This window comes from Hesperophylax consimilis, chromosome 9 (genome assembly GCF_061612785.1).
Source record: "Hesperophylax consimilis isolate HC1 chromosome 9, BYU_Hcon_1.0, whole genome shotgun sequence".
In the NCBI taxonomy this organism is placed as follows: Eukaryota; Metazoa; Arthropoda; class Insecta; order Trichoptera; family Limnephilidae; genus Hesperophylax; species Hesperophylax consimilis.
The window spans coordinates 29107418-29134748 of NC_142844.1; the positions used below are offsets into that span (position 1 = coordinate 29107418).

At 31.9% G+C, this 27331-nt stretch overlaps 1 protein-coding gene across 2 annotated transcripts in view; it reads right to left on the reverse strand.

Annotated features, from left to right (window-relative positions):
- Positions 1-548: 548 nt before the first annotated feature.
- Positions 549-27331, reverse strand: part of LOC149421202 (uncharacterized) — a 97687-nt gene continuing 70904 nt past the window's right edge. The window contains exons 5-7 of one of the 2 annotated variants that reach the window (XM_089635406.1): positions 9791-9966; positions 6574-6636; positions 549-902 (exon numbers count right to left, since the gene is read on the reverse strand). In XM_089635406.1, coding sequence (XP_089491532.1) covers positions 802-902; positions 6574-6636; positions 9791-9966 — 340 coding nt within the window. In that variant the 3' untranslated portion in view covers positions 549-801. The remainder of the gene's footprint in view (positions 903-6573; positions 6637-9790; positions 9967-27331) is intronic. The other variant, XM_089635405.1, reaches the window with a different exon arrangement.

Consider the following 27331-nt stretch of genomic DNA (forward strand, 5'->3'; position numbering starts at 1 on the left):
AGAATATTACTAAGTCTCAGAATCTTTGGAATTTTAATTGCAATAGAAATCCACTTCGAGGAATGGCCGGAAGTGGAATTTCATCCCATTGTACAATGTACAGGAATGTTTTTAAGGCTTCCTTTATTTTAAAGTGATTAACAGGAAAGCATTTAGCCTTCCATTCCGTTCGTGCCTCTATAGGACACAGATTAAAAATTAGGGGATCGCGTGATAAAGTTTTAAAATCATAACCGTTCTGCGTATTCCTTATAACTACCAAACATCATTTCATTCAATTCTGCGTAACTACATATTTTTATTAGCCCATTAATTCGAAAAAACATCATTGCTTTCCGAAGGAAAACGAAATACCTCCCTTATTTCCAGGCTTTGGAATTTTTATCGCGATCCGTGAATATAATGGCCACTTTTAGCTTTCTCAATATACTTTATCGAAGTTATTTTTATTTTAAGGCATTTATTATTATACCAATAATTTGAACGAAATGTTTTGACTAATTTATTATTTTTATTTTGCGAATATTTATTACATTTAGATGCGTTTCAAAAACATCATAATATTATTTACAATAAAACATTTTGTTAAGTAGACCAAATATCACAGCGGTTAATAAAATTATTTATTCAAAATGCATTTGCTTTACATTATATACACACATAATTCGTATTTTGAAAACATTATTCAGACATTTTTTAGAAAATTTAATAGACAAACATTTTTCTTAAATTGTATTTACAAGTTTAATATGTTTTTATAAACTATGAATAAATAATAATAAAATGTTTAGAACTATTTGGTTAATCGATGTGCAGCACTAGACAGCCCAGGGCACTGGCCAGCGCCGTTAGCAGCAGGTATGTCTGGCTCGCGAAGGGCACTCTGCCACTGGTCCCCGCACCTGTCGAACAAATATACATTACTAACATCGTTCTTTACTAAACCTTATAATAGAGAATCACAAATTGTAACTTTGTTAATATCATGCTTATTATACAGAGTGTACCATTATGTATCCGCACGTACTAAGGATTTTAACAGGCGATTCCTTAGCATAATTGGAGTAAAAAATGAAGATGTCATTTTGGTCCGATGATTTTTTTTTTTAATTAAATCCATCATACGTCGCATCTGGGTAGTTGGGTAGAGTCTAGCGGGTCACGTGATATTTACTCCGTCTCGTTCCAGCAGCACGGTGACAGATGAGATAGAGCACGTATCACGTGATCCGTTGCGACGTGTAGCAGTGGCGGCATGTGATAGAAAAATATTTTTTTATTTTAAAATAATATCATCGGACTGCAAAATGACAGTAATGTTTTTTACTCCTAATATTCATTGAACCTCTGTAACTTCTTTAATTGTGTATCAGTGTCATATTATGTCCTACGTCTTACCACTGAAAGCTCAGTTTCCACATGCATCATTTATGAGAAAGAGGGAGTGATTGCAGTGAGAATCTTTGAGAAGCCTTTACATAAATTTATGTAAGATTACGTCAAACAGTTTTGTAAATGTGGATATAAACATAAATCTGCCTAGACGAAGAGATTTTAGTGCAGGAAAATCACTTAATTGTGTAATGTGCACAAAGTATGCTGTACAAATTCTTCATGATAGTCGACCCCCGATATGAGAGGTCACTTGATGAAAAATAAAAAAGGATAAAATTCTTATTATTCTCCTGGTATCGTAAATGGTTTCAAAGGTTTTATTCTCACAAATAATCGTTTCTTAGAATTATTTCTCATAAAAATATTTTTAGTTTAACGTAAAAAACCGTCTCAAGTTATGTCATTTCCCAAATCTGTTTTCATGAATACCGTCTCGAAAAATGCTCGAATAAAATTCACTAGATTTCTTTACCATAACCTCTAGTCATGCATGATTTCTATCATACTAATATTAATAATAAATATTTCCAAGAAGGTTTTCTTTCAAGTTATTACTCTCTATGGAAACCTAAGGCCGGGTTCAACTTTATAAGAGCTTACTAAAACTTAAAGTCCCCAGATAAATAATTTATGACAACTTTAATATTCTTAACTCGGTACTAGAATTGAACCCTTTAATCCCAGTGTAATCTGTGCTTATTCGCAGTGGACAAGGGCGAGGAAGTGTCAAATAACTTCGCGAACAAATTAACATTGACTTTAGTTTGTTAAAGTTGGTTTGAAATATGGATCTGTGACATCGAGGCTTGTCACAAACATAGAGCTACAATTAGAAGAGCTACTGCGCACTAATATCTCATCGAAATTTGTTCCATTATTAGAACGCGATAAGCGGTGCGCGTAGACCTGATTCGGTAGTTTTAGTTAAAGCGTTGGTGGAGTTGGAGGTAAAAAATTATGTCCTATTTTTTTCGCTTCATGCCTCATCCAAATATAATACATCGATGGTCACTAGCTAATCTGACCCGTGTCTAACTATTTTATTTATTAGCGATTCCTAAACGAAAATTTGAAACAGAAAATCAGAAAAAGATACGGTCATATCTCGGACATACATAAAGATAGCAGCTAATAAAAATGTGCGGTAAGAAAATTAAGACAATTTTGGTAGCTCTTATTCGACGTATGATACAGTTAAATATGACCGAAAGAGATAGGGTCCCATTAGCTCAGTTGGTAGAGGGGTGCCCCGGCAAAGCAAGCAGATGCTAGATGCTAGAACTAGATGTGACCGTACCTTTTTTGGATTGTTCTGTTTCAAATTTTCGCTTAGGAATAGCTAATATTGTCTTCAATAATTAAATATTTTTATAAAATTCTCAAATATTGCAAACGTTTAAATAAAATAAAAAAATTCTTTATTATTGTTATCCGTTGATATTCGTGGAATACTTTACTCCATTTAACCTCTGTCAATGAATTCCAATATAAATCAGCTGGTTTAGGTTCTAAATGTAAAAAAACTTATTTTTTTTTTTATGATTAACTGATGTTTATAAGACATGGTTTTATGCATAGCATAAAGGATAGTAAATAATTATAAGCAATAATTAGTCGCCTGAAATATCAATACAAATTGAAAATATCTCCCGAGTAAAAATAAATGTTTATTATTATTTTTTTAATGATAGTTTATCATTAAAAAAACAATAATATTTAACAATTCAAAATATTTCACCAACAAATGTAGATATAATATGTCTCGACACCATTTAGTGGGAAATTTAGCACTAACAATGCCTTTCCTACAAAAATAAAGTTGGTTGTTTACAGATGAAAAAAATATAATAAGCAGTAGTTGTTGATTGAGGTACTAGTACATATTGAATTATTTGGCGGGTTGGAAATAAGCCGACATAGCTCAGTGGCTCAGAGCACCTGACCGGACATCAGAAAGTATAGGTTCAATTCGCGTTGGCGGCATTTATTTTTACTCGGGAGATATTTTCAATTTGTATTGATATTTCAGGCGACTAATTATTGCTTATAATTATATGAATGTTGTCGTTAATGAACTGCATTATAACAGTAATAAATTTTAACTTAATTTCCCTTCGAATAGATTTATTAAACCTATATTTAAAATTTATCTGTATAGAGTATCATTATTACTGTTTTTATTAACCTTATAATACTGTTGTGTTGTAACATTAACATTTTGAAAAAAGTCCCCCGTGAGAGTGTCCCGAGCAATTATTGTTCTTTTGTTCCGATGCTTTCCCAACCTGCTTCCTATTTTTCTACACATTTAGAAAACATCTTCCCCAGGAAGTTTCCACTGGTATACCCACTTATTTACGCTGGTTGGTGTTCTATCATCTTGCAATTTTTTTAAATGTGAAACCTTACAACAGTCCCAACTGCTCTCAAATATCTGGAGCCAGTAAGATTATGACATCCCCAATTGGGGTTTGTTGTGAGGCTGAATGTAGTATGGAGGAGAAGGAGATGGGGAGGGAAGAAGGTGAGGGAGTGCCTGGCTATTCAGATCTTGTCACAAAACACGGCCAAAGCCATTTCAAGCAACGTTTCAATTCTGAATTGTGGTTTTACACCAGTGCGATACTGAGAGTATCTTCCAATCTGGGTTGAAATGAATTTATAGGAAAATTGTAAAAAATAACAAGACAAAAAAATACTTTCGCACGCCGGAATTCGAACCAGCGACCTCCAGCTTGCTAGTCGAGAGCCTTACCTCTCGACCACGGAGGCCGTCAGCACATAAAATTCAAGATTTATTTTTCCCAGAAATGCACTATATTCGATTATCCGTTCTATGAAACAGTTCATACTATTAACGTAATGTGTTATAATCTGAAAGGTTCAAGTCTACATATCCCCATAATTTAAAAAAAAATCTATCTCCACCATCAAGGTATTACCATAATTGAAACTGCATCTCGTCTTACTCTGGATTTGGTTTAATCCTGCTTGTTAATTCAATCCGAGCATTTACAACTACTTCTGATCATGATTATGTACTCGAATGCCCATTTGAGCAATAAACAATAGTTGTAACCGAGCAATAAATGGACGAATGGAGCAGTAATAGCCCCTTAAGTATCCAGTGAAGTAGGTGGACAGATTTTTTATTGTGTTTTATTGCAATGACAGGATATGTTGGTTGTGGTTTGAGAATAAGTCCCAGAAGAATTACATTAATGCGTTACCTAAGCTAAAAAAAAAATTCTTAAAATTTTTTAAGGGTTTACTTAAAATAATTCGTAATATGCTCTTTCATAAATGGCTTTAATTTAATTAGTTTAGGAAAAAACACTTAATGGAAGTTTTACTTCAAAATATTAAGATGAATTTTTGGTTTACGCCAATACATACGCAATATGAATACGAATAAATAGTTTTGTTCTTATTCAAACCGATTTTTTTTTCAGGGAAGGCATCCAAATACAATAAAGGATTAATTTTTTTTTATTGCCAATTTTTTGATACATACAGGTACATATATAAATTATACAAAATATAAGGCAGTAACAAAAAAATCCCACAAAGGCGAAGCCTGGCGTGGGCATTATAAGGTATGTATTATAAGATAAAGAAAAAAAAAATAGTATATAGGTATAGTTATTTTTGCGTATTTAATAAAAAAACAGTTTAAAAAGAACTTGGACTTTTTTTAATCAACGATACGATACTTTATTTCTGTATGCTTTACTTGAAAGAATTTTTGTTTGTGTGCCATCTACGGAATAGCAGTTTTTTGTGGTAATACATATCCCAGAAACTGTAATATAATTATTTTTATCAACTGTGATTTTAATATTTAAGTCACGTACAGATAGATATTCGCAACACGACATGTAATGCAACAACGATTCCAACAAATTACCATAGTTTTTATGTACGCGGCTTTAGATGATGTACATACATGCACAGTTAAGTAAACAGTCATGCAAATGTCTTTTGATCATAGTGCATTCACAAATTCGAGAATGTCTAAAACATACTCGTATTTCTAAATAAACTTTTTAATTATAAATTTGATCATATTTATTTTGACCTAGCAATTCAAATGCAAAGAGCTTTATTTGTCTCTTAGCTGTAATTTTATTGGTTAAGTCATTAGCATGCGATTTGTTAAGGCTTGCGTACAAATATAATAAATATATAATACGTAGGTACCTATATACAAAAACACTAATAGTCTATTCATGCAATTTTATATCTTATACAGTGAAGCATTAAAAATAATGGTACTGACTTCTCATATTTTTATGAATGCAAAATAATTTAATAGCAAGCAAACATAATATAGTCATAATGAAAGCACATAAAATACAACTTTTGCAAAAAAGAGCTCGTTAGGAAAATAAGCAAGTAGATAGAAGATAGGAGATGCAGGTAGATAGAAGGCATAATCAAATATCAAACAAGTATTATCTTGTTATTCTAGTGAAAAATGAATACCTGATTATAAAACTTAACAAGGAAATGTCAGCACATAGGAACTGAAAAAGCCTAAACGATCAATAAGACATTTTTTTTGCACCAAGAAAGATAGAATTATCGTGTTTTATTCTGTCTTTAATTAGGGAATAATAATTTAACACATCTACGTATCAGAATATAATATTTTTGAATTGATTTCGCACATTTATTTTGATATTTTAATTAGTTCTATTAAGTGTATTGTAGATTTGTATTACATGAAATAAAAGGCTTCTTACAAAGTTTACAGCATTTAGTTTTTAGACACATTAAACGAAATTAAACAAAAATACGAAACACATAAAACCATTAAACGAAAATAGTTATATGAAAATTCTTAAATTTGTTTTTTAAAGTAGTATATCCATCTCTTATTTTAATTCTACTTTACACACTTTAGGTACAGGTTTGTAATAATGAATGTGTGTACACTCGTCCGAATTAACACAACAACCCTTGACAACGTAATAAAACAGGCGGGCGCCTTAATAATAATGAACCCACAAAACACAACAGCCTCCACACTACACACAATGGTCGGGCCGAAACTTGGGTATGAATAAAATAATGATAGTGGTGCTAACAAAGTAACAGGGTAGTAAGGAAACTAAATAATAAGGACTATCTAACAAGGTAACTAGGTAACAAGGTTTATAGCTATTAGGTACTTGCCTTTACCCTGGTCCTCCAAGGAGCTGTCGACTGCGGCCGTCAACTGAGCGGTGGGCATCACTCCTGATGACGCAGCATGCAATAAGCACAAAAGTTAATAGTATTTAAGCACAATAGTTAATTGTCTTTAAGCACGACGGTTAATTGTATTTGAGCCCCACAGTCTAATGATCACAATTAAGCCCAGGGGGGTGATTAATGATCCACCCCGTCGCAAGTCATTTTTCACCATTTGTTAGAGCAGCAGGAATTAAGGTTTCACCCCGGTAAACATTCAGAAAGCACATTAAATGACAACAGTAATAATTATCCAACTTAAGTCTATCCATATTCTATTTTGTTTTATCGGCATGAAAACCGTGCACAGTTGATTTCTCGAATGGACGAGTAAGTAGACAAAACTATTTACATCATAAATTCTAAAAACATTTTCTGTTTGATGCCAAAAGACACGAACTTAAGCAATATCAATTTGAAATATTAAATTCAATTACAAAAGTAGATATCAATCTTTCTGTGATTTAATTTAATTTAGAAATTCTGACTTATTTCTTCACGATAGAATTGAACATAACTATGCGATAGTATGACTTGTGGCAATAAACCGATCAAAATAAGTATTAAATATTCAATGCTTACAAAAGTAAGAATATTTTTAGTACAGATCTACAGACTTAAATGTTTAGTCGGGAGCGTATACTGTGCTTATTCTAGTAAGAAAAATCCTTCGTTTATTAGTTAGGTTAGGTTAAGTTAAGTTTGAAAAATTGTGGTTTTTTTAGTTTTTCCGTAAAAAGGTGCCATTTAAAATAAAAAAATAAATTATTTTTTTGTATTTGTTTTACACCACCAAATATAAGATTTGTAAGGGCTTTATATAAAAGTCCCAGATATAAAAATAATATTTTATAGAAAAAATAATAAAACCCAAGGATAAAACATATTTAATACCTTTAAGTTTAAACCAAAACAGAAATAAAGATTAAACTGAATGACAAAAAGAAAATAGAAATACATTTCAAAATATTAGTAAGTAAAATTAAAACACATCTTAATCATGGTCACATTGTAAAGTGGTCACATTGTCACATTGTCACATTGACACATTGTCACATAGTCACATGGTCACATTGTCACACGGTCACATTGTCACATTTTCACATTGTCACATGATCACATGGTCATATGGTCACATGGTCACATGGTCACATGGTCACATTGTCACATGGTCCCATTGTCACCTGGTAACATTGTCACATTGTCACATTTGAATTGACAGTTAAAAGTAAGCCCTAATAATTATATTATTGCTGGGTTAGTGTATTAGTTAACAGTTTATAGTAAGCCCCAATAATTATACTATTGCTGGGTTAGTTTGTTAATTAAGAGTTAACAGTAAGCCTTAATAAAGCTTAAGTCAAAGAAAACCTGATCGGCATTAAAGATATTTATAATAATTAGTGGTGTTAAACAGAGAGTCGTTTTTTTATATTTTGATTGGTTTAGTTGGACAATTAATTAAGTTATTGGTGTGATTTGTTGATCTGCCTCCAAGTAAACAATCATTACAAAGATCAAGAGCCAAATATACTCTCATCATTTTATAATGTTTGCAATTCTCCCGGGAAATATTTCACGATTGTTTGTTCATCGTTAAATAATTTATTTTCTTCTCAGAAATTTCGTTCCGACGTCTCTTTTAAATATTTGTACTGGATATCCCCGACCGTAATCAGTCATTTGGGAATATTTCGCCATTTTGGTTTTTTGTAGATGATTTGATAACAAGATTTTTTTTTTCAAATTGGCTTCAGTACCATAATTTTGAATAAAAATATGTATGATAACTTTCCCAACAAAAGAATTTGCTGTAAATTGAGACAAGAAAAGCAAATAATACAACATAACTATTTTGCAACATTTAAAAATTGATTTAAGAAAATATTGAAATTCTCGTGTCTTAATGAGAAGGATTAATGAGTCGTGAAGTGTTTATAAGTATCCCATCTTGAGAAACGGATTATTGTTAGAGAAATCTGAAATATTTTCTTGTTTCACTTCAAATCAGATTCAGGGATTTTTGTTTAACTGGATTAACACGCTCCCCCACGTGTTTCAAGAATCGAGTTTCCACTGTTTCACCGAATTATTTAAGAAAAAAATATCCATAAACGATATCAAATTAGCTTATATAGATATTTTATAGAAGTCATCAAATATGATATTTTCACAAATGATATTTCTTATATTGTCTTAATATGAATTTTAAAATTGTCGAAAACTGAAACTGTCACTAACCCTTCATTTCATACTTTAGAAAATTAGCTACAAAACTAAAAATCTACTAATTATCACACGATGATTTTAAGAATTGCCTACTTCATAGTGTTCCAATATTGCTAGACACCATTTATACGTGTGTTTACATCGAATTACCACTATGAGCGCTGTAATACATACAATCAGCGTTTGAATTTGTCAATTGCCCTTTTATATCAAAATGGCGTAGGGTTTATTATAAGATATTTTTATAAAAATTAAAATATTTTCAGTTAAAATTTGTAAAGAAATTTGCCATATTCAAATATTTTGTATGTAAAAAAAATATATATTTACCGCTATTTTAAACTATGTTGAAAATTTGTTACATTATGCATATGCAGTACACATTTAATGCAAGATTGTTCACTTACTTTATAAGATGTATTGAAAAAAAAACATGGTAATAATTTTTATCTCCATATTATTATTATTTTAAAATTATTTTGGGATGCCTAAAATAAACAAAGATTTTCGTCAGCCTCTCACAGAACAAGAGTTATCGGAGTTCTTAGACAGGTTCGAAGACAGTGAACATGACTTTGATGATGATTATGACGAAAATTATGCGTTGAGTTATGATGTTTGAATGGAATATGACAACCTACTATTTCTTATTTTCTATTCTGTAACAGCGCACAAAAGGTTTAATTTAAAAAAATCATAAAATGAAGGGTTAGAACATAAAAAATAGGAAAAATAAGGACACAGCAAAAAATAGGCGTCACTGATTGGTTTTGTTTGGTAAGGGCACAGCAAAAAAATAAGACCTACAGAATACTCGAAATGACACAGTTATCACAAAATGTTAATTTTTGCACTTAACGTATAACCGACCTTTTCGTATTAAGAGCACAGATTATGTGTGCAGCATTAGGTAAGTGTATGTTTTGTTTACCTGGATAGTACATGGTCTGTTTCCTGGCGGTGTAGTTGGCCTGTGGGACCCTCATCTCGCAGACAAACTCCTCGGAGTCGCTTAGGTCCTCATCCTTGACGATTACGGATCCTATGACGTCAAACAATCCCTCTGCTCCCGCCACCACCTCCGTCTTTATGTCCTTTATCACCTTCCTGCAACAAATTACACACTTAAGTTAAGGTAAGTTAAAAACGTATTTTTTTTAATAAAAATTCACGTAGAACCTCTATTCTGAAGGGTTAACTTCAATCGCTTATCCTGGTAATAATAATGTTAATGATATTATTTTTGACCAGCCGGGCGAGGTCGTCGACACTAGCGTTGTCGAAAATTTAAACATGGCTTCACTTGTAGCAGATAAATATTGAAAAATAAAAAAATAAAAATTTTATAAATGAAAAATAAAAAAAGACATTTTGTTACAATGTGTGTGCTTTAGTTCATTGCTATGAACAAAACGGATGGTATAAAAATGACAGCCACATCAACTGTTTGGTTGCGAGTGAGGTTATAGTATTGTAGTTTTAACGTTTTAGAAATCTTATTAGTTTTTAGAAATCAACAATGATTGGTAGCGACGCGTACAAACTGCGCGCGACAAGTACACAACATAAGTATAGGACACCCGTTAGGATGCCGTACTCAAAAAGTTTAACACTGTGTAATTTTTATTATAGTAAAATTGATTTCATTTTTCGCTGAAATTTTCTTTTCTGAAGTGGAAACACAAGTTTGTAACATGATGTGTGCAAGTAATGTATCTGTGTGAGAACCGTGTTCGAGTCATTTCTGGTTGTGGTTTTAAATTTTCGACGCGTTTGAAATATTTTAATTTATTTATTTATTCCAAAATAATACAAGATTTCAAATTATAACAGCAAGAAAAATATTGTATTTTTCCTAATTATTCTACTCCTCCATAAGATGAGGTCCAGGAGCTTATCGGAGGAGTAAATATATACAAAAAAATGTTGCTTAATAGACGATGTGTAAACAACATTAAAAGTCTTGTTTAATATATACAAACGTAATTCAACATAAAAATTAACATAATTCAATCTGCACATTAACTATAAACATAATTCAATTTGCAGAATTTTCGAGAATTAGTATTACAACAGTACCCAAAGTTTTTTTATATATTTTTTTAATGTTAGATGGTATATTATAATTTTACTGGTCTTCCATTAAAAGCCTTAGCTTGTGTTATATAGATTAAGTATACGTATATTATGGGTACAATATATCATTAACCAATTTCAGGGAGTTAATTTGCTTTTTGAATTGTTCATATTTCAAATTTTGGGTGTGACCAATTGGGTATAAACAAAATGAAGGTATGTTTTTGGACGATAATATATGATACCATTTCACACCTAAATACAAGTAGCGGTGCTGAGCCGTGGTCGTTCTTAGCATTGGGATGGCTATTAGACCCCTTATGTAAATATGTAGAATAAAGAACAATTATGAAGGTTCTCATCAGCATGGCTCAGGTTCATTCCACGATTCGGAAGGGTTCTTAACAGCCTCTTTCTACTCCACTCCACCCTCCTCCTCCCACCTTCCATAACCTCACAACATTCTTCAAAATTTAATATACACATTTTAATACTACAGGATTTGGGCAGTTTAAAATTATTTACGGTACCGCATTAAAAAAATACGTTTAAGCATCTCATTCAGCAAGTTGCATACTATGAACTTACATAAATCGTTAATAAAATAATACGCTTCTAACTAACTATCTAACTAACCATCACGCCGTTTCCCCGCAGGGGTAGGCAGAGAGGACGGACCGCCAAACAACTCGGTCTTGGTACACACTCCTTGCCTCATTCACATTCATACATCGTCTCATACATACTCTTCTATTATTCTGACTCTTGACATGGCCCGACTCAAGTATCTGATTTACTTGGTCGTGCCATGTCTTCCTCGGGCGTCCCCGACTTCTGCTACCATTCACATTTGCATCGTATATTCTCCTTACACTCTTTTTTTCGCTCATTCGCTTTACATGCCCAAACCATCTAAGCGTCATATGAAAAATGGGACTAATCTTAACGAGTTTACCATCGAAGCTTTTATAGGTTTTTGGGAGCTTTTTTATTAAAATATATCTCGAACAAAATCTTAAATCGGTACAGAAACCTCTTACCATAGATTAAGAATTAGAGCATTATTCTGCTTTATAAAAAGCCTAATTCGCTTATTTTATGAAATTCTGTTGAACTACTAGGTGCGGCAGGTGGTAATATGTTTTTTCTAATTTTTACTAAAAATGCGTAGGAAGGAAAAGTGTAAAAAATATATCATTGATCATTAAAAACCTTTCATCTTGTAAAGTGCGGGTATTATCTTTGCTTATAAACAGAAATGAGTGAAAAATCATGTAAAACTGTACATAATGTAATCATTGTTTCTGATATAAATTATTGTAGCTGTATTTTGTTTTTGGAAAAATAGGAGGGGTTGAGAAGATAAACTCTTTGAAAAACAAAGCAATGAGAATAATTTCGAGAAGAAAAAAAATATTCCTAAATTAAAAATATCTCAAGAGATCAAAATGTTTTGTCTTTTAAACAAACTGTGTTATTAAATATAAATACAAGAAGCAAAAAATAAGTTAGAATTTCTCTTTTGAAAGAAGTCAAAATCACGAAACTCTTCTTAATACATAAAAACGATGAAAAAAAATGTCAATGTGTTCGTATACGCTAATCTTCGCAACCGCCCAACCGATTTTAATGAAATTTTGTGAATGTATACAGTTGGTTCCAGCTTGAAATATAGAATAGTTTTGGACCCAAAAACAATTTGCAAAACAATTTTTTTTTCAGATTGAGAATCCAAAATACATACAATCACAAATTGAAACATTCTTACATAGAAGGCGGTCTGTGGTAGAATAACGTCTTATATTTTAAAATGTATTACAAATGGTTGAGTTGAATTCAGCCTGTGTATGTTTGTGCTCGAAAAACTCAAAAAGTGGTCGACCGATATCGCTGAAAATTTCGAAGTTTGTTGTTATTAGTGCCAGAAGTGTTTAGAGATGTTTAAATGGTAGAAAGAGTCTTGGATGCCCGAGGAATACTTAACGCAATATCTCTGCACTGTAATGAGATATGGAGTCGAATTTTAGTCGATGTATTTTTTAACAGTACACTAGTAAATGGTAGAAGAAGCGGGAGGTGCTCGAAAAAGACATATAAATTTTATTAAGTTTAGTAATCAAACATCAACTCTTTGTGTTTCAATCTGTTTATTTTTTTTGTTCTTTTATTTTCTTTTCATTACTTTCTTTTCTTCTCTTTTTTATCTTTAGTTATACAAAGTATGTTTGCCAGCTTATTTAAATTTTTCCTGTCCTAAAACGAGATTTTCTCCTAGTTGGACGGACAAAACATTTTACAAATATATATAATAACCTGTACTAATTTAATAATAATTATATAGAGTGGGAGATCTTCCTAGAAATACCAACCAAATTAAATTTAAAGGGAATTATGTTAAAAAGAAGAAATATGCGAAGCGTAATTTTTAATTAATTTAAATTGTAATATTAAATACTTACTCTACTTTTACTGTTTGTAACTTTATTGTTGTAAATTGTAAACACTATACATGTATACAATTTGAAGATAAGTAAATCCCTTATTTATTTAATAACTTTAATAAAAATACATGGGTAGTTAAAATTATCTTGTGAGCCTAAATACATTTAATATCTACATTTTACTCTCGGTATTTCTTTGACCCCATACCCAACCGTATCAAAATCAAATTAATCCATCCAGATTAATTTTTGTGGAATCACAATACTTTTCTTGGCAAGATTGTTTTTTCATTAGATTATACTACCAAAATAAGGTTGAAAAATAATCTTCAAAGATATTATTTTTTGGTGACTCGACTCTTTATCCCCCGACAGATCATCCCTCAACAATTCATCCCCCTGACAATTGATACCCCGGAGAGTTGATCCTTGGGATGCCTGACGAGGGGTATCATATTTTTCCTAAGCCAACTGAACACATAATTAATATTTGGCTATATATCTTATCTACATACACCTTTGGGGACACTGCATAATTTTTAGCTGGAAGATTTTTATAGCAGATATCCACTCAATATGTCTGCAGATATAAGTATTTCGAGTTTTTTTGAATGGCCGTATATCCTCTCTGCATACTCTCTACAACCTCTCATCTGCAGATTCTTTAATAGTACACAACTGCTGACTCTGTACAAATCGTATACTGTTTAACTTGGCAGCCACCTCTGGTCTGGAGCCCCAAAATACTTGAAACAAGCCCTTGACTGAGCATAAAAAGGCGTTTCGTTTGATAGATTCCCCTATCTTAACAAATGGATTCCATCTTTAGAGCACATGCGTCAGATAGGAGTGCTGTTCTTGTTCCACCGGTATTACAATGGAAGATGCTCCAAGGAACTAGTCAACTCATTAATATATGAATATGTGTATGTATATATGGGACATGTGGGATTGCACTAACCTCCCCACATCCTGGAATACCCCAAACGCCAAACGCCAGCCCAAAAATTGTACACACTTGATATTTGTCACATTAAAACAGGTCGGAGGGATCAACTGGCAGAGGGTCAACTGTCTGGGGGATTACCCGCCGGGGGATCAAGCGACATTATTTTTTTTGACATTTGAATATTTTTATAGTAGCTAATTTTTTAGAAATTAGCCTCTTTAAAATAAAGTTAACAACATTTACTTCCTCATGCATTTCAAATAACAATCCTAAAAATACATAACTAATTATTGTTTTTGTTTTTTGTTTTATGTGACACCTAACAAGAGCGCCACTGTGTGTACAGTGACAATGCAGGGCAGCTATGGCACCACCCAGTTGGGCAGCGATTTGAGGCGGGTTAAGGTAGGGGCTGTAGAAAAGGATTTATTTAAAGGAGGAAAAACAGATGCCGGTAGTTCGTTCCACATACAAAGAAGCGGACCGTTCGCATAAATACAACATCAACTGTGAACGGGTGTTCCGCTCGTGTACGTCACGCAGGTACACCAGTGAACCGGGGATCAATGTTGCTGCTCCTTAGAGCAAGCTCCATTAAAATACCCGTAGAACAGACTTAGCATGCCCACATTGCGTCTGTGCATTAGACATGGCAATCGCTGTGGTTACAATAGATTGCCCTCCTTTGCACAGAATCAAGTAGGTTTATCGAGTATTGTGGGGCTCCAGCTCAGAGGTGGCTGCCAAATTCAATTTTTGGGCGTACTTGAGATTTGTACAGGGTTACTATTGAAGAATCTGCTAGTCCTATACAATTACAAAAATAAAGTTATATCGTGTTTCATAAAGCGTTCGCTTTGTTGCGTGACAACCATTTCGCCCTTCGAAGTTTTATAATGCCTTGCCATAAAATTAACTATTGAAAACAGGTCGGTTAACTTACCACAGAAACGTTAATTTTCATTATATATTTGCTTCCAACATTTTTTTTCGTCGGACCCTGTTTTAGATTTTAAAATATCAGGTTTCTTTAGGTAAATAAGATCGACTTCACGAAATTGGCCTATTGTTTATGTATTGGAATACTTATTTTCCGAAAGGTTTTTAATTTTATTTTTTTTATCTGCGGATTTTTTCCAATTATTTTTTTTTAAGTGTGGCTATCCTTATCGTTTACTAACTTCAATTATAAATTAAATTTGTACTAAGACTTATTTTCTTCCGTAAATTCTTTTCATAGGATCTGGTTTTTTTTAATTAAAGAAGACTACACGAGGGTAAACAAGGTTTTTTTTTTATTTTTTACGAAATGCCCGACAATTTTTTTAAAGTATAACTTTTTTGTGGCTAACCTAACCATTATAAATACGTCTATAGTTTGATATTTGTATAATTTAGATTATAAATCACCATTCTATGTTGACTGCACTTTTATTAAAATCCGGTCAGCTGTTTAGAAAATTATTGTAGCTAGATCGTGAAACTTATTTAATTATTACGACGATCCAAATAAAATTATAAAAACTCAGTTAATTCTCAAATAGGTACAACAATTAAAAACATCTACTCAAACCTTCTATACGTTAATTTTCGTAAAGAAATTACACTCAAATGGCAAATAGTACAAATAAAATTAAGAGACACAAATAGAGATACAAGTAACACATAATATAATCAATGCAACATATTTTTAGCAACAGTAGAACATTTTTTTCGAATCCGTATAAATTACCGACGAAAATGTCTACTTCAGCACACTCTATTTTATTATATAGTCGACACATTTGGGTCAGAGGGCTAAAATAGGCGATATTATTTTTGAATGTAGGTGAAACATGTTATGGCGTCAAGCAATGGTAATTGGGAACATTTATTTAAATACTGCCCAAATATAATGCAATATCCAGATGGCCGTTAATTATTTTGTGTATTGAATTATTAGATAATAAGTCCAGAGTATTTTTCATTACAAAACACCTTTGTATGTGATAGATACAAGTATTCATCCGCAAATAAAATTGCTCTTAAAAAACTGTCTACTTATTTATAAGTATCTACGTGTATTTTATGGTGACCGGATAAATCATCAAAATGATAATTCATCATATCTTTAAAAAGTTATATAAATTCATGGAAAGTGATGAAACAAAAACTTTATTGACTGGATTAGGTTAGGTTAAAAAAAAAATTTCGTCGTATTTAATGACTTTATATCACTTTTTAAAAGGGTGTTGAATAGTCACTATTATAACCGTATTTTATAACATCCCACGCTACTTGAAATAGGATTAGCCATATTTTTATAATTTTCAAAACTATTTACATTCCTTTTTTAGCCCATGTTTAACCCTGTCCCATTCTGACCTTGCAACTATTGTATCACTTAGTATATTACAGAAACTTGTGCAATGATCAACCCGGTAATCCCTCAGTGCCATAATATTGATTCTCAACAAAATCGTGCAGTGTAAAACATAAAGCAAGTTCGATTCCTTCCCAAAATCCACTGTTCACCATGTCATATCATAGTTGTGTCTCTTTTTGATAAAAGTTCACCTTATGTATAAAAATTACAAAAAAAAACGCAGACAAATATTGCGACTGCACAGGCACTACCCAACCCTCATATTTTCTTTCTTCTTCCCTCCCCTACCTGTTTCAGTATCAAACATATTCCAATAAGGATGCCATAATTCACTGGCTCCAAACAGTTGGGCCTCTTTTGGGGTAGTCTGAAAAACTTCTCTCTCATACTCATATTGGAGAGAGACCTCAATTCGGAAACGAAACGAGGCGCATTGCTTGAAATGCATTAATTATATGACAAGATCAGAAAATTGTGTTTGTCTTTCCCTAACACACGTATTTCAGCACTGAAACGGGAATACCGTAGATCCACTGCCTCTGAGAACCGAGCAGATAAAAAAATGTTATTAAAGTCTTCAAAGACCAATGAAAATTGTATCTCAGTTTGTTTGTTTCAATTATAATAATTTGCTTTGTGTATTTTGATCCCTTCTCGGTATACGCTGAGTTTACAGTAAGTTGTAACTCGCTGCATTACGACAGTAAAATTAATCAGTGGAATTATTCCAACGTTGGAATGCATTATGCTGGAGATATAATGTTTTGTATTCCAAGTCCCGACGGTGATATCAATATCCGAACAGCTCCATATTATTCAATTTGACATCATTAAATTTGTAGAATAGGTTTGGTAAATTAATTACATCATACTGTTGTGAATACCAAATGAGTATTACCGTGAACACAGAACAACAGCAGTTTGCGGAACCGGTATAATATTGTTACTCGTTATTATTCTGTATTGCCAGCATGGAAAATTGTTTCGGAATTATTTAGAACTAGAGTAACGATAGTGTTTATGTTAATTTAAGTTACGTTTGTTTACGGTGCATTTCTAGGTTCCTCTTATTAATAATGTTGAAGAACAACATGAAATTTTTTATTCTCTTGGAGTTAACAGGAAATTAAAAATAATAAATTTTGAAATACGAGTAAAGATTCTTTATTTTTTCTTACTAATAACATCACTTTTTTACCTACCAAATGAAAAAAAAAACTAGTAACTACTACCCGGTTTCACCCGATGTTCAACACAATTTTTTTCTTATTGGATAATTGTTAATCTTCGTGCAGAGATTCCCAGTTATTTTTAATAATAATACACGGTTGGATTAATAATAATGTTTTAATGTAACAACGAGTATTATACAGAGTATAGTTCCTAACTGCGATCTGCGAACAGAGATGTCCTAACTACCTACTAAAACGGTTTATATAGCTGCTTCTGTCTCTCTCATCCTCGGTCTCTGTCACATACTGCGGAAGTCAATGTAGATGCTAAAAACCTATCTCATAATAATTATGTTGAAAAAATAGCATGAGCAATTCGGCGTGTGGCTGACAGTGTTTCAGACAGTAATATGGATATTGCAGAGCTACATAGCTCATAATGAAAGAGCTGCAAAATAATAACTTAATCTTGAAAACTCAACTCCAGGGACGTCAAATCATCAGTTTTAGATGCATAAGCATAAGATTATCTGCATTTTAGGTACTTAAAATTGTGTATAATCACGAAAGAAAGAAGATATTAGTTATAGACTTACTTGAATTTCCAAAACAAAACAAAAAGTAATATTCACATAATGGAAGAATAGTATAAATAGAAAACAGAAGCAATGTAAAACCTGAATTGTAATAATATGTTCAAAAGTTTAATTAATAATAAATAAAAATAATAATATTAAAAAAAATTAAAATATATTGTACAATCAATACGGGACGTATGGGATTGCACTAACGTCCCCACATCCTGGAATAAAAATTATTATTATTTTTTGTTGTTTTGTGTTTCTTTTAGATTAATTCATAATGTCTTCTTCTTCAATAATTATTACATTTATTTTGTTTCAAGCAATTTATTAATTTTTCTTGCTAAAAACAATAAGTGCGCGTAAACAAGACAAAGGACAATTTCTCAGTGACGTTTAGGGATATCAGAAAGTATTGTGTATCCAGAGTTTCTCAAACTCTCTTTTTAAATTTTCAACCAATTTCTAAAACTCCCTTTATTAAATTGACAATTGACTTTGATATCTTAATAAGCAGGCAGTTGGAATAATATGGACCCCAAACAGGAGGTTCTCACTTTATTTATAAACCCCTCGGTCTCTACAATACTCTACAGCTAACGCCATACATGAGTAACCTAATAGACTAATCTATGGGTGTGCTTTTATACTAATATCATGGAAATCACAGAAAGTGAATACATACCCACCAATACACACAATATGGAAGTTCGAAGATTCGTTAAAAAGTTACCTTAAAGGTATATCTAAGCATTTTCCGTCTTTGTTGCCTTTATTAAGTGATCGTATGTATATTTTGTACTTTATTTTTGTAACGTTATGTTGAAATAACATGCCTGCAGGAGAGTGCCTTTAGTTAACTATTAAACCAATCAGGTTGCTATCAAGCACTCAATCGCGGGTTTACGATTTTTAATTAAATAGGCAATATGAAATACAATCACGCGCAGGCAGGTTAAAATATGTTTTGACGTCAGAACTACAAGCTCTTTGAAAATACAATGAACTGGTTTGAATAATATTTATTTTCAACTACTAGTTCTTACTACCCGATTTTTTCCCAGCATAAACTATTTTCCGTTGTTTTATCTTCTTGGAAGATTGAAAACTTAATAGGGTTAAGCTACTTTTTTTTGCTGACAAATGAAGATGTCATAGCTACGTCACTCGCGACGTTGCGAAGCGAAAATAATTAACCTTAAAACTTCGATAGAAGAAGCTATCCAAACTTTTATCTACGATCTAATCTGTGGAAAAATAAACCATTTACTTATATATTATTGAAGAAGAAGATAATTGTAATATATTTAATTGAAACATGAAACAGAACGAGAAACAGAAAAATAAAAATATAACGGTCACAACTAAGTATCGAACCCAGGATCTTTTGTCTTACCAAGACAGGCAACTTAAACCACTCGACTATTTGTTGATTTTTGACCATATTTCTAATTCAAAATGAAATATACCATTAGTTGGAGCAAAACATATAAAATTGGCATTATACCTAGCTCTCTAATTAAAAATTTAGGCGTATTAGATCTATCAAAAAATTTATATATAAAGATGCAAAAGTCGGTCATTTTGAATACATGTAGGATAACAAAAGATTTTTTAAATATTTATGTTGAGGGATCAGTAGGATTTATAGGCCCTGTTAGAAGTTCTACCGAGCCGAACCCTCTGATATGAAAATATCTGGAGTCGGTGAATTATTTTCCCATTTGATCTCTGGTGAGTTGACGTGTTGTTCTTGTATTGTTTGTATTTATTTTGCTTGTATAATGCACTTACATAATGTTGATTGACTAGATGATCATTTGTGGAAAAGTGAGTGGAAGGGTTAAGTTTTTCCTTTGGGGAAGATTTAACCCGGACAACTAAATCGGAAGTTAAAAAAAAAAAAATTGGATCATTTATATAGCGCCGTTTTTGTGCAAAATCACCTCAAGGGCGCTGTACAAATATATAATACACTTCTACAATAATCTACTACCTATATATGGAGATAATATACAGTATCATACTTACCTGGTAAGTCACTTGTGATTAACACTTAATCAACATAACTAATTGTTTATCAGCGAAATTTAGACAGGATTCAGGACATAATTGAAAAATTGGATTTTTTCTCAGGAATGGTATTTTCAATTTAAGGTTATGACACATTGAATGGTATAACAGCTTAAAAAGGTAAGTTTTTAGTTAAGACCTGAATTCTGTTGGACTTGTTATGAATCTTAGTTCCGGAGGCAGTTTATTCCAAGCCTTTGGACCAGATGCTCCGATTATCGATAGAGTTTAAGTAGGATGAAGCGTGGTACGTATATTATATGAGATTTGAAGTATGAATTTATCCTTTTTTTATAAAATCTGCAGAAAATACACATTATTTTTTTTTTAAAGAAAGATAAACAATCTTTGCTGGCAAATAATTAGAAAATATCCTGCTATCACCACAGTAAGCGGAAAATGTTACTTGTGTCGTGATAGCCAGATCAGGAATCGAACACAGGACGCCTGGGTGGGACCCAGACGCGATGCCAACCCTGCCAGGTCAGATATAACGATTTGTAACACACTACGACGATAGTAGAATAGTTCCTCCTGCCGACGAATACTGGGCCAGAATCGTTACAATCATACGGTATGATAAGCATAATATCATGCCTTCGCCTTGGAAACGTGTTTTGTATTAAAATTGGATTGAAGAAAATATCTTCAGTTTCAATTTTTAGTTCAAGTCATTCGAGAACAACAAATATTTACAGAAATGCACACATTTGAATGACATCTATGAATAATAAGTAGATACCTGAAATTATCGCTTTTGTGATGAAGAGAATTTTTATGCGATATAATATTCTTTCATTTTTGTATATCCATGCAAATAACGCGAATTTTCTGGTATACAAAAAACACGTTATCATACGTAAACTTTTCATTTAAAGAAAACGTTATATTTTCAGCTCCCTAGTATTGAGTAGAAGTAGACAACGCAGATTAAAGCAGTAGAGAAAAACTGCCATGCTTTCTATTATGCAAGTACAATTATTGAAGTAGACCAATCCGTACAGTTCAGTGCTGAGTCCCCGTATTTTTCAAGTCTACTAACTGTTGTTGTAACTGCCTTAGCACACTTCACACTCTCAGCGCCCATGTTATATTTAATGAAAAAAATCTATGTGCATTTGGTTTTCCGGGGGAATAGATTCATTTACCTCCAGACTCAAAAATAAATGCATAGAGGCCATGAACGAACAAGCGGCGGCACTACAAAGTGCCTGAGATACCTCTTGTTTGCACATACATAGAGAAAAATGAGTATTGCTAATTTATTAAACATCTGTTCAAATTATTGGTAATCCAGTTAAAAACTAGATTGCAGACCGGTGGCTGATAATTTTTTTGTAAATTTCTAATATATCGGAACACGTGTTTATGCACCTGCGTTTCCCTTGAAAATAAATAATGACGAAATAAAAAGACTTGAAGTTTATCAGGAAACCTATCAATTAATTTGCTAAGGGCCTGCAATCCCGTTTTTAACCGTATTACGAATAAGTTGCAAAGATTCTTAGTAAATTAGCAATACTCAATTTTCTCCGTGTGGCCATATAAAATAGCTGCTGTTATTTTGTACTTGGGTATGATGCAATTGTAAAAAATAAAACAGACAAATCATAAGAGAATGCACGTATTCTATCAACCACTACAACATGGATATGTTAAAATGTATGTCAGTAAAATTGTCGATGGATACCTACCAAGAACGAGTGGTAAGTAATTGCATTTTGTACAATTACGTAATTACGATCGACAAATTAATGTTTGCGTTTTATCCAATACCTCGTGCTGAATGTGCTGAATCGACAAAAGGTACTTCACACACTGTGCAAAACATCACCACTTCTCATTCCTCACTAGCCGACATGCAAAAAATCGAGTGAAATTGAATTTTTACCTTTTTTTCGAAAAGCGCCCAATATTCATGTTGCACCAGATGACATTTGGTGCTAGGCAGCTGGACGCTGCTAGATATAATAGATACCAAAATTATAACCATCTCGCTTCCAATTTACGAATATATCAAAGGTTCCATTATTGAGGGGCGAAAATGGCTTTAACATATTCGGTCGCAAGCTGAAAAGTTACGGTAAAATTTTATTCCTGATGGACCTCGAATATTGGTTCACCGCGTCACGTGTGCATATTAATCATTCTCGCCATTTTACTTTCCTTTACATGGGACGTTTCAAATGGTACAGTTAATCTAGTAGCCCACAATATTAATTGGAAGTCTATGTAGATTGTAGATATATCTCTTTTTACATTTTTTTAAATTCCTGTTCTAATTGTTTATGCATTTTTGTGCGATACTTTTAATTATCTTGGCGTAGTACTAAATACCGCAGTGGTACATATTGGCGTTGAAAACCAGAGAACACTTTTATCAACCAAAACTTAGCAAACCTTAAGAGGAAGCTACAAGCCAAAAATGTGTATATTCTTGGTTTACCTTATATTGTATGTAATAGGCATTAAAATCGCTTGACAAACGGAGTTTAGAAACGTTCTATTTCAAGCACAAAAATGTTTTTTATTTATTTTGTAAATAATTTTATAAGAAAGCAAAAAAGTTAATCAAGTGCAAATGTCACAGATAATCTTAGCTATAATACTGTAGGTATGTTTAACGTGTAAAGTTATCTCCTTTACGCGTTCATACATTTCTATTGAAAAAAAAAAAAATTTCGTAGTTTATATTTATATTTTTTATTGAGTTATTCCTTTTTTATTTGGATTCTACTCAAGCGAAACGATAGAAAAACCTTAAATTTATCTAAAGCATATTTTTGGTATTCATAATATACACCAATTCGTTATAAAAATTAATCGAAATAGTGATTTAGCACATAGAAGTTTAAAAAATTGAACCGAATAGGAAGCCCAACAAAATACAAATAAAATAAATACGATGAGATTGCTTAGAAAAATTCATTGTGACATACTGACTCGAGTTCAGCGCCCTGCTTCAAATAAATATTATAATGATAACTTATTACTGGGAATCTTAATATAAGCTGTTAATACATATCATATGAAAAAAAGTTTTTTTACTTTATTGAAGAAAACATTTTCGTTAATAGTTTTTACAAATTGAGAAAAAATGTTCTACTATTGCTCAAAAATATGTAACGAATGTTGAGCTTATTATATTATGTATCACTTGTGTATCTCTTTGTGTCTCTTGCCTCTCTTTAGAATGAGTTGTTTTGTCATTTGAGTGAGTTTTTTAACAATTTTGTAATTTTATGCACCTATAAAAAATAACTGTTCTCACATTAGTGAGATAATTGGTAAAATTCCATTATCAATAAATAGAATTATAAAAACTATTGTTTGAAATTTGATTGTATTTATACCTAAAAATAAAACATAAAAATTATTGAATACAGAACTTCGCCAGCATTCATATATTTTTTATAACCAGTACTTTTAATGAGTAACATGGGACAACTTTGCTCGGAGGTAAACATTGAATATTGGATTAATTTGATGTTTACAAATTAAAACTTATTTTGTTGAGATTTTTTCAATCTTAAAACCGTAGGGCCAACATTTAAACGATCTTTGATATATTTAAATTTTAAAATGTCATTACTTGTACATAAGGTGACTTTTCTACCAGTTACTACTTTGAACGTACTTGTATCGGGTAGTTTTTACTCCGCTTGAGACAAAACAAATATGGTTTGAATATGAAAAGATTTGATTAATTTAGTTTAATTAGTTACGATTTACAGAAAGCTACCAGGTATTATTTTAAAGTTTTCCATTCTAAGGGTCAGGTGCAGAGCTTTTAATTATATTCAAAATAGTAATCGAATGAATTTTATCGTAGGGAACTCGAATAGAAAAAAAATATAATGTCGACCAAATAGCGTGAAATTGGTATCATGTTTTGACATAAAATGACCTCTATAAAAATGTATTTCTGTAAAAATGTTGTCGACTAAATAGTGTCAAATTGGGAAGTATCATATTTTGACATAACATGACGTCTAGTTGAATATATTTCAACATAAATATTGCATACTAAATAAATTATATATTTCAACATAAATATTGCTGACTAAATAGTGTCAAATTTTTAAGTATCATTTTTTACGTAACATGACTTCTGGTTAAATATATTTCAACATAAATGTTGTCGACTTAATAGTGTCAAATGGTGAGTATCATATTTTGACATAACTTGACGTCTTCAACAAAAATGTTGTCAACTAAATAGTGTCAAATTGATAAGTATCATATTTTGACGTAACATGACGTCTTTTTGAATAAATTTCAAAATAAATGTTGTTGACTAAATAGTGTCAAATTGGTAAGTATAATTTTTCTTTTAAATAAGGGAAACATTTTAAAATGCTGTGTACTGTTTTACACGTACATAAAATGAAATGATGTGTTAAACTATGTGTTTATAAAACGATACAAAACGTCATTAAAATGATACTTTTTGATTGTTTCGTAAAATCAATCAATCATTGAAATGATTGAGTAATTGTCTATTTTCTAATGGCCGAACAACACTAATTAAGGGGAGCTTTTTTTGTTTGTCTTATCGGATGTTACACATCAATTTCCTGGCAAATCCATTGGCCACCTCTTATTGGGTCGCCCCACTAAAAGTGACATAAATTATGTACGCAGCCTTACAAAACAGGCCGAATTTGTTTGCTTACTTTATTAAGTGAATGGAATTGAATGGAGGCAGTTTGAATTCGATTTCTGTAGGCACGCCATGATAATAAAACATTTTTGTGTTGAATTTATCCGTTTCTCAATCATCAACTTAATAACTTTTTTTATAAATTAAATAATAGAAGCTTGCCATAAGATTTTTCGTAACACAAGAAATGAATAATATAAACAGGTGCATAATTATGGGTTATAATTATAGGCAACAAAATAAAATAATGTGAGTACCATTTTTTTTGTTTCCATATCGACTGTGTTTGACTGGGTAAAACTTGGCAAGCCACATTTATTTGGGAATGTAACTTTTTCGTGGTTTCATTTAGAGTAATAAGTAGTACAACTAGCCAAAGTCATTTTTTCCGATTAAGGCATTTTTAATATCAACAACTAAATCTATGCGTAAACTTTTTTGTACTTTATTTCAAGAAAACCGTACGTGAAATTACCCGACCCTCAAATATCTCATATTTAAATACATAATTGCCATATTTTACATCCATTTTTTTAAAACAAATACCACTTTCTAGACTACAGTCTAACTAACAAACTAACCAACTAACCATCACGCCTTTTCCCTGCAGGGGTAGGAAGAGAGGACGGACCGCCAAACAACTCGATCTTGGACACACTCGTAGCCTCATTCACATTCATACATTGTCTCATACATACTCTTCTATTATTCTGACTTCGCTTGTTTATTCCATATCTTCCTATTAACATTCACATTTGCTTCATATAACTCCTTTCTTCGCTCGTTCGCTCTACATGCCCAAAAAATCAAAGCGTCCCTTTCTTGAACTTACTCATTTTTTTTATTTTTTTTTTTTTTTTTTATTCTTTAATATATTTGTTAAACAATGGTATAGTATATTGTCCTCCACGCTAGGAGTTCACCTGTATTGTGGAGGACTTTTTCAATTGTAAAGTTATATAATTCTAAAACAATACAGTGGAGTTGGTTACACAGAGAAACATTAAAAATTAAAATATAAAATCGATTTTTCCATAGTTATAACAGTAGTTTTTCCATAGTTATTCCAAAAAATTGAAATATAAAAAAAATAAATATTAACAGGATTGTAGCCAGTTCCATATGTGTTTTTTGTATTCTGTAAGATTAGATGTTTTATATTGTGTTGGAAGTGAATTGAATAGTTTTATAGCCTGGAATCTGTAGTGTTTTTGTCCAAAGGATGTGTTGGTTTTTGGTATTAGTAGTTGGTGTGCATGTCTTGTTCTGGTATTGCGAGAAGTTTGTGAAGTTTTAAATGTGTTTAGGTTCTTGTAAAGGAAAGTAAGTATTTGTTTTGAATATAGTTTTTGAATCTTCAACACTGGGAATTGTTTAAATATGGTTGAAGTGGGTGTTAGTATTGGTACTTTAAGTATAACTTTTATTAAGGTTTTCTGAGCTTTATATAGTGTGTCGATGTATTTTTTACTGGCATAGCCCCAGGCAATAATGCCGTATTCCATTATAGATTGTGCTATTGCGAGGTATATATTCTTAATATCAAATATGTTCAGTATATTTCTCACGTTTTTGAAAAAGTAAATCAACTTGTTTGTCTTTCCTTTTACCGATTCAATATGTCTGTCCCATTTTAAATATCGGTCGAAGTATATACCAAGATATTTGATATTTTCGGTTTGTGTGATTGGAGGACAATTGCACGGGGTGCTCGCTGAGTGACAGGAATGTATTTTAAGGTAGATGTTTTTGGCGGGTTGGCCTCTCGAGTTTATGCTAAAGGTTATGAATTTAGTCTTATCTATATTTAAAGTTAATAAGTTAGAGTCAAGCCATTTTTTTGTAATATTTAGGCCAACTTCAGCTTTTGTGATTAGTGTGTTCCAGTCAGTGGCCTTAAAAAGTAACACAGTGTCATCAGCAAAGCTTATAATTTCCCCGTCTATTTGGAGGTGACATAGATCGTTAATATAAATAAGAAATAGGATTGGGCCAAGTACGCTGCCCTGTGGTACTCCGTAGGATACTTGTTCCTTGTCACTACATGTGTTTTCTATTGAGGTATATTGGGTGCGATTTTCCATGTAGCTTTCAATTAATTTGAGTTCTGTTCCCGTGATTCCGAAATATTTAAGTTTATTGAACAGGTTTT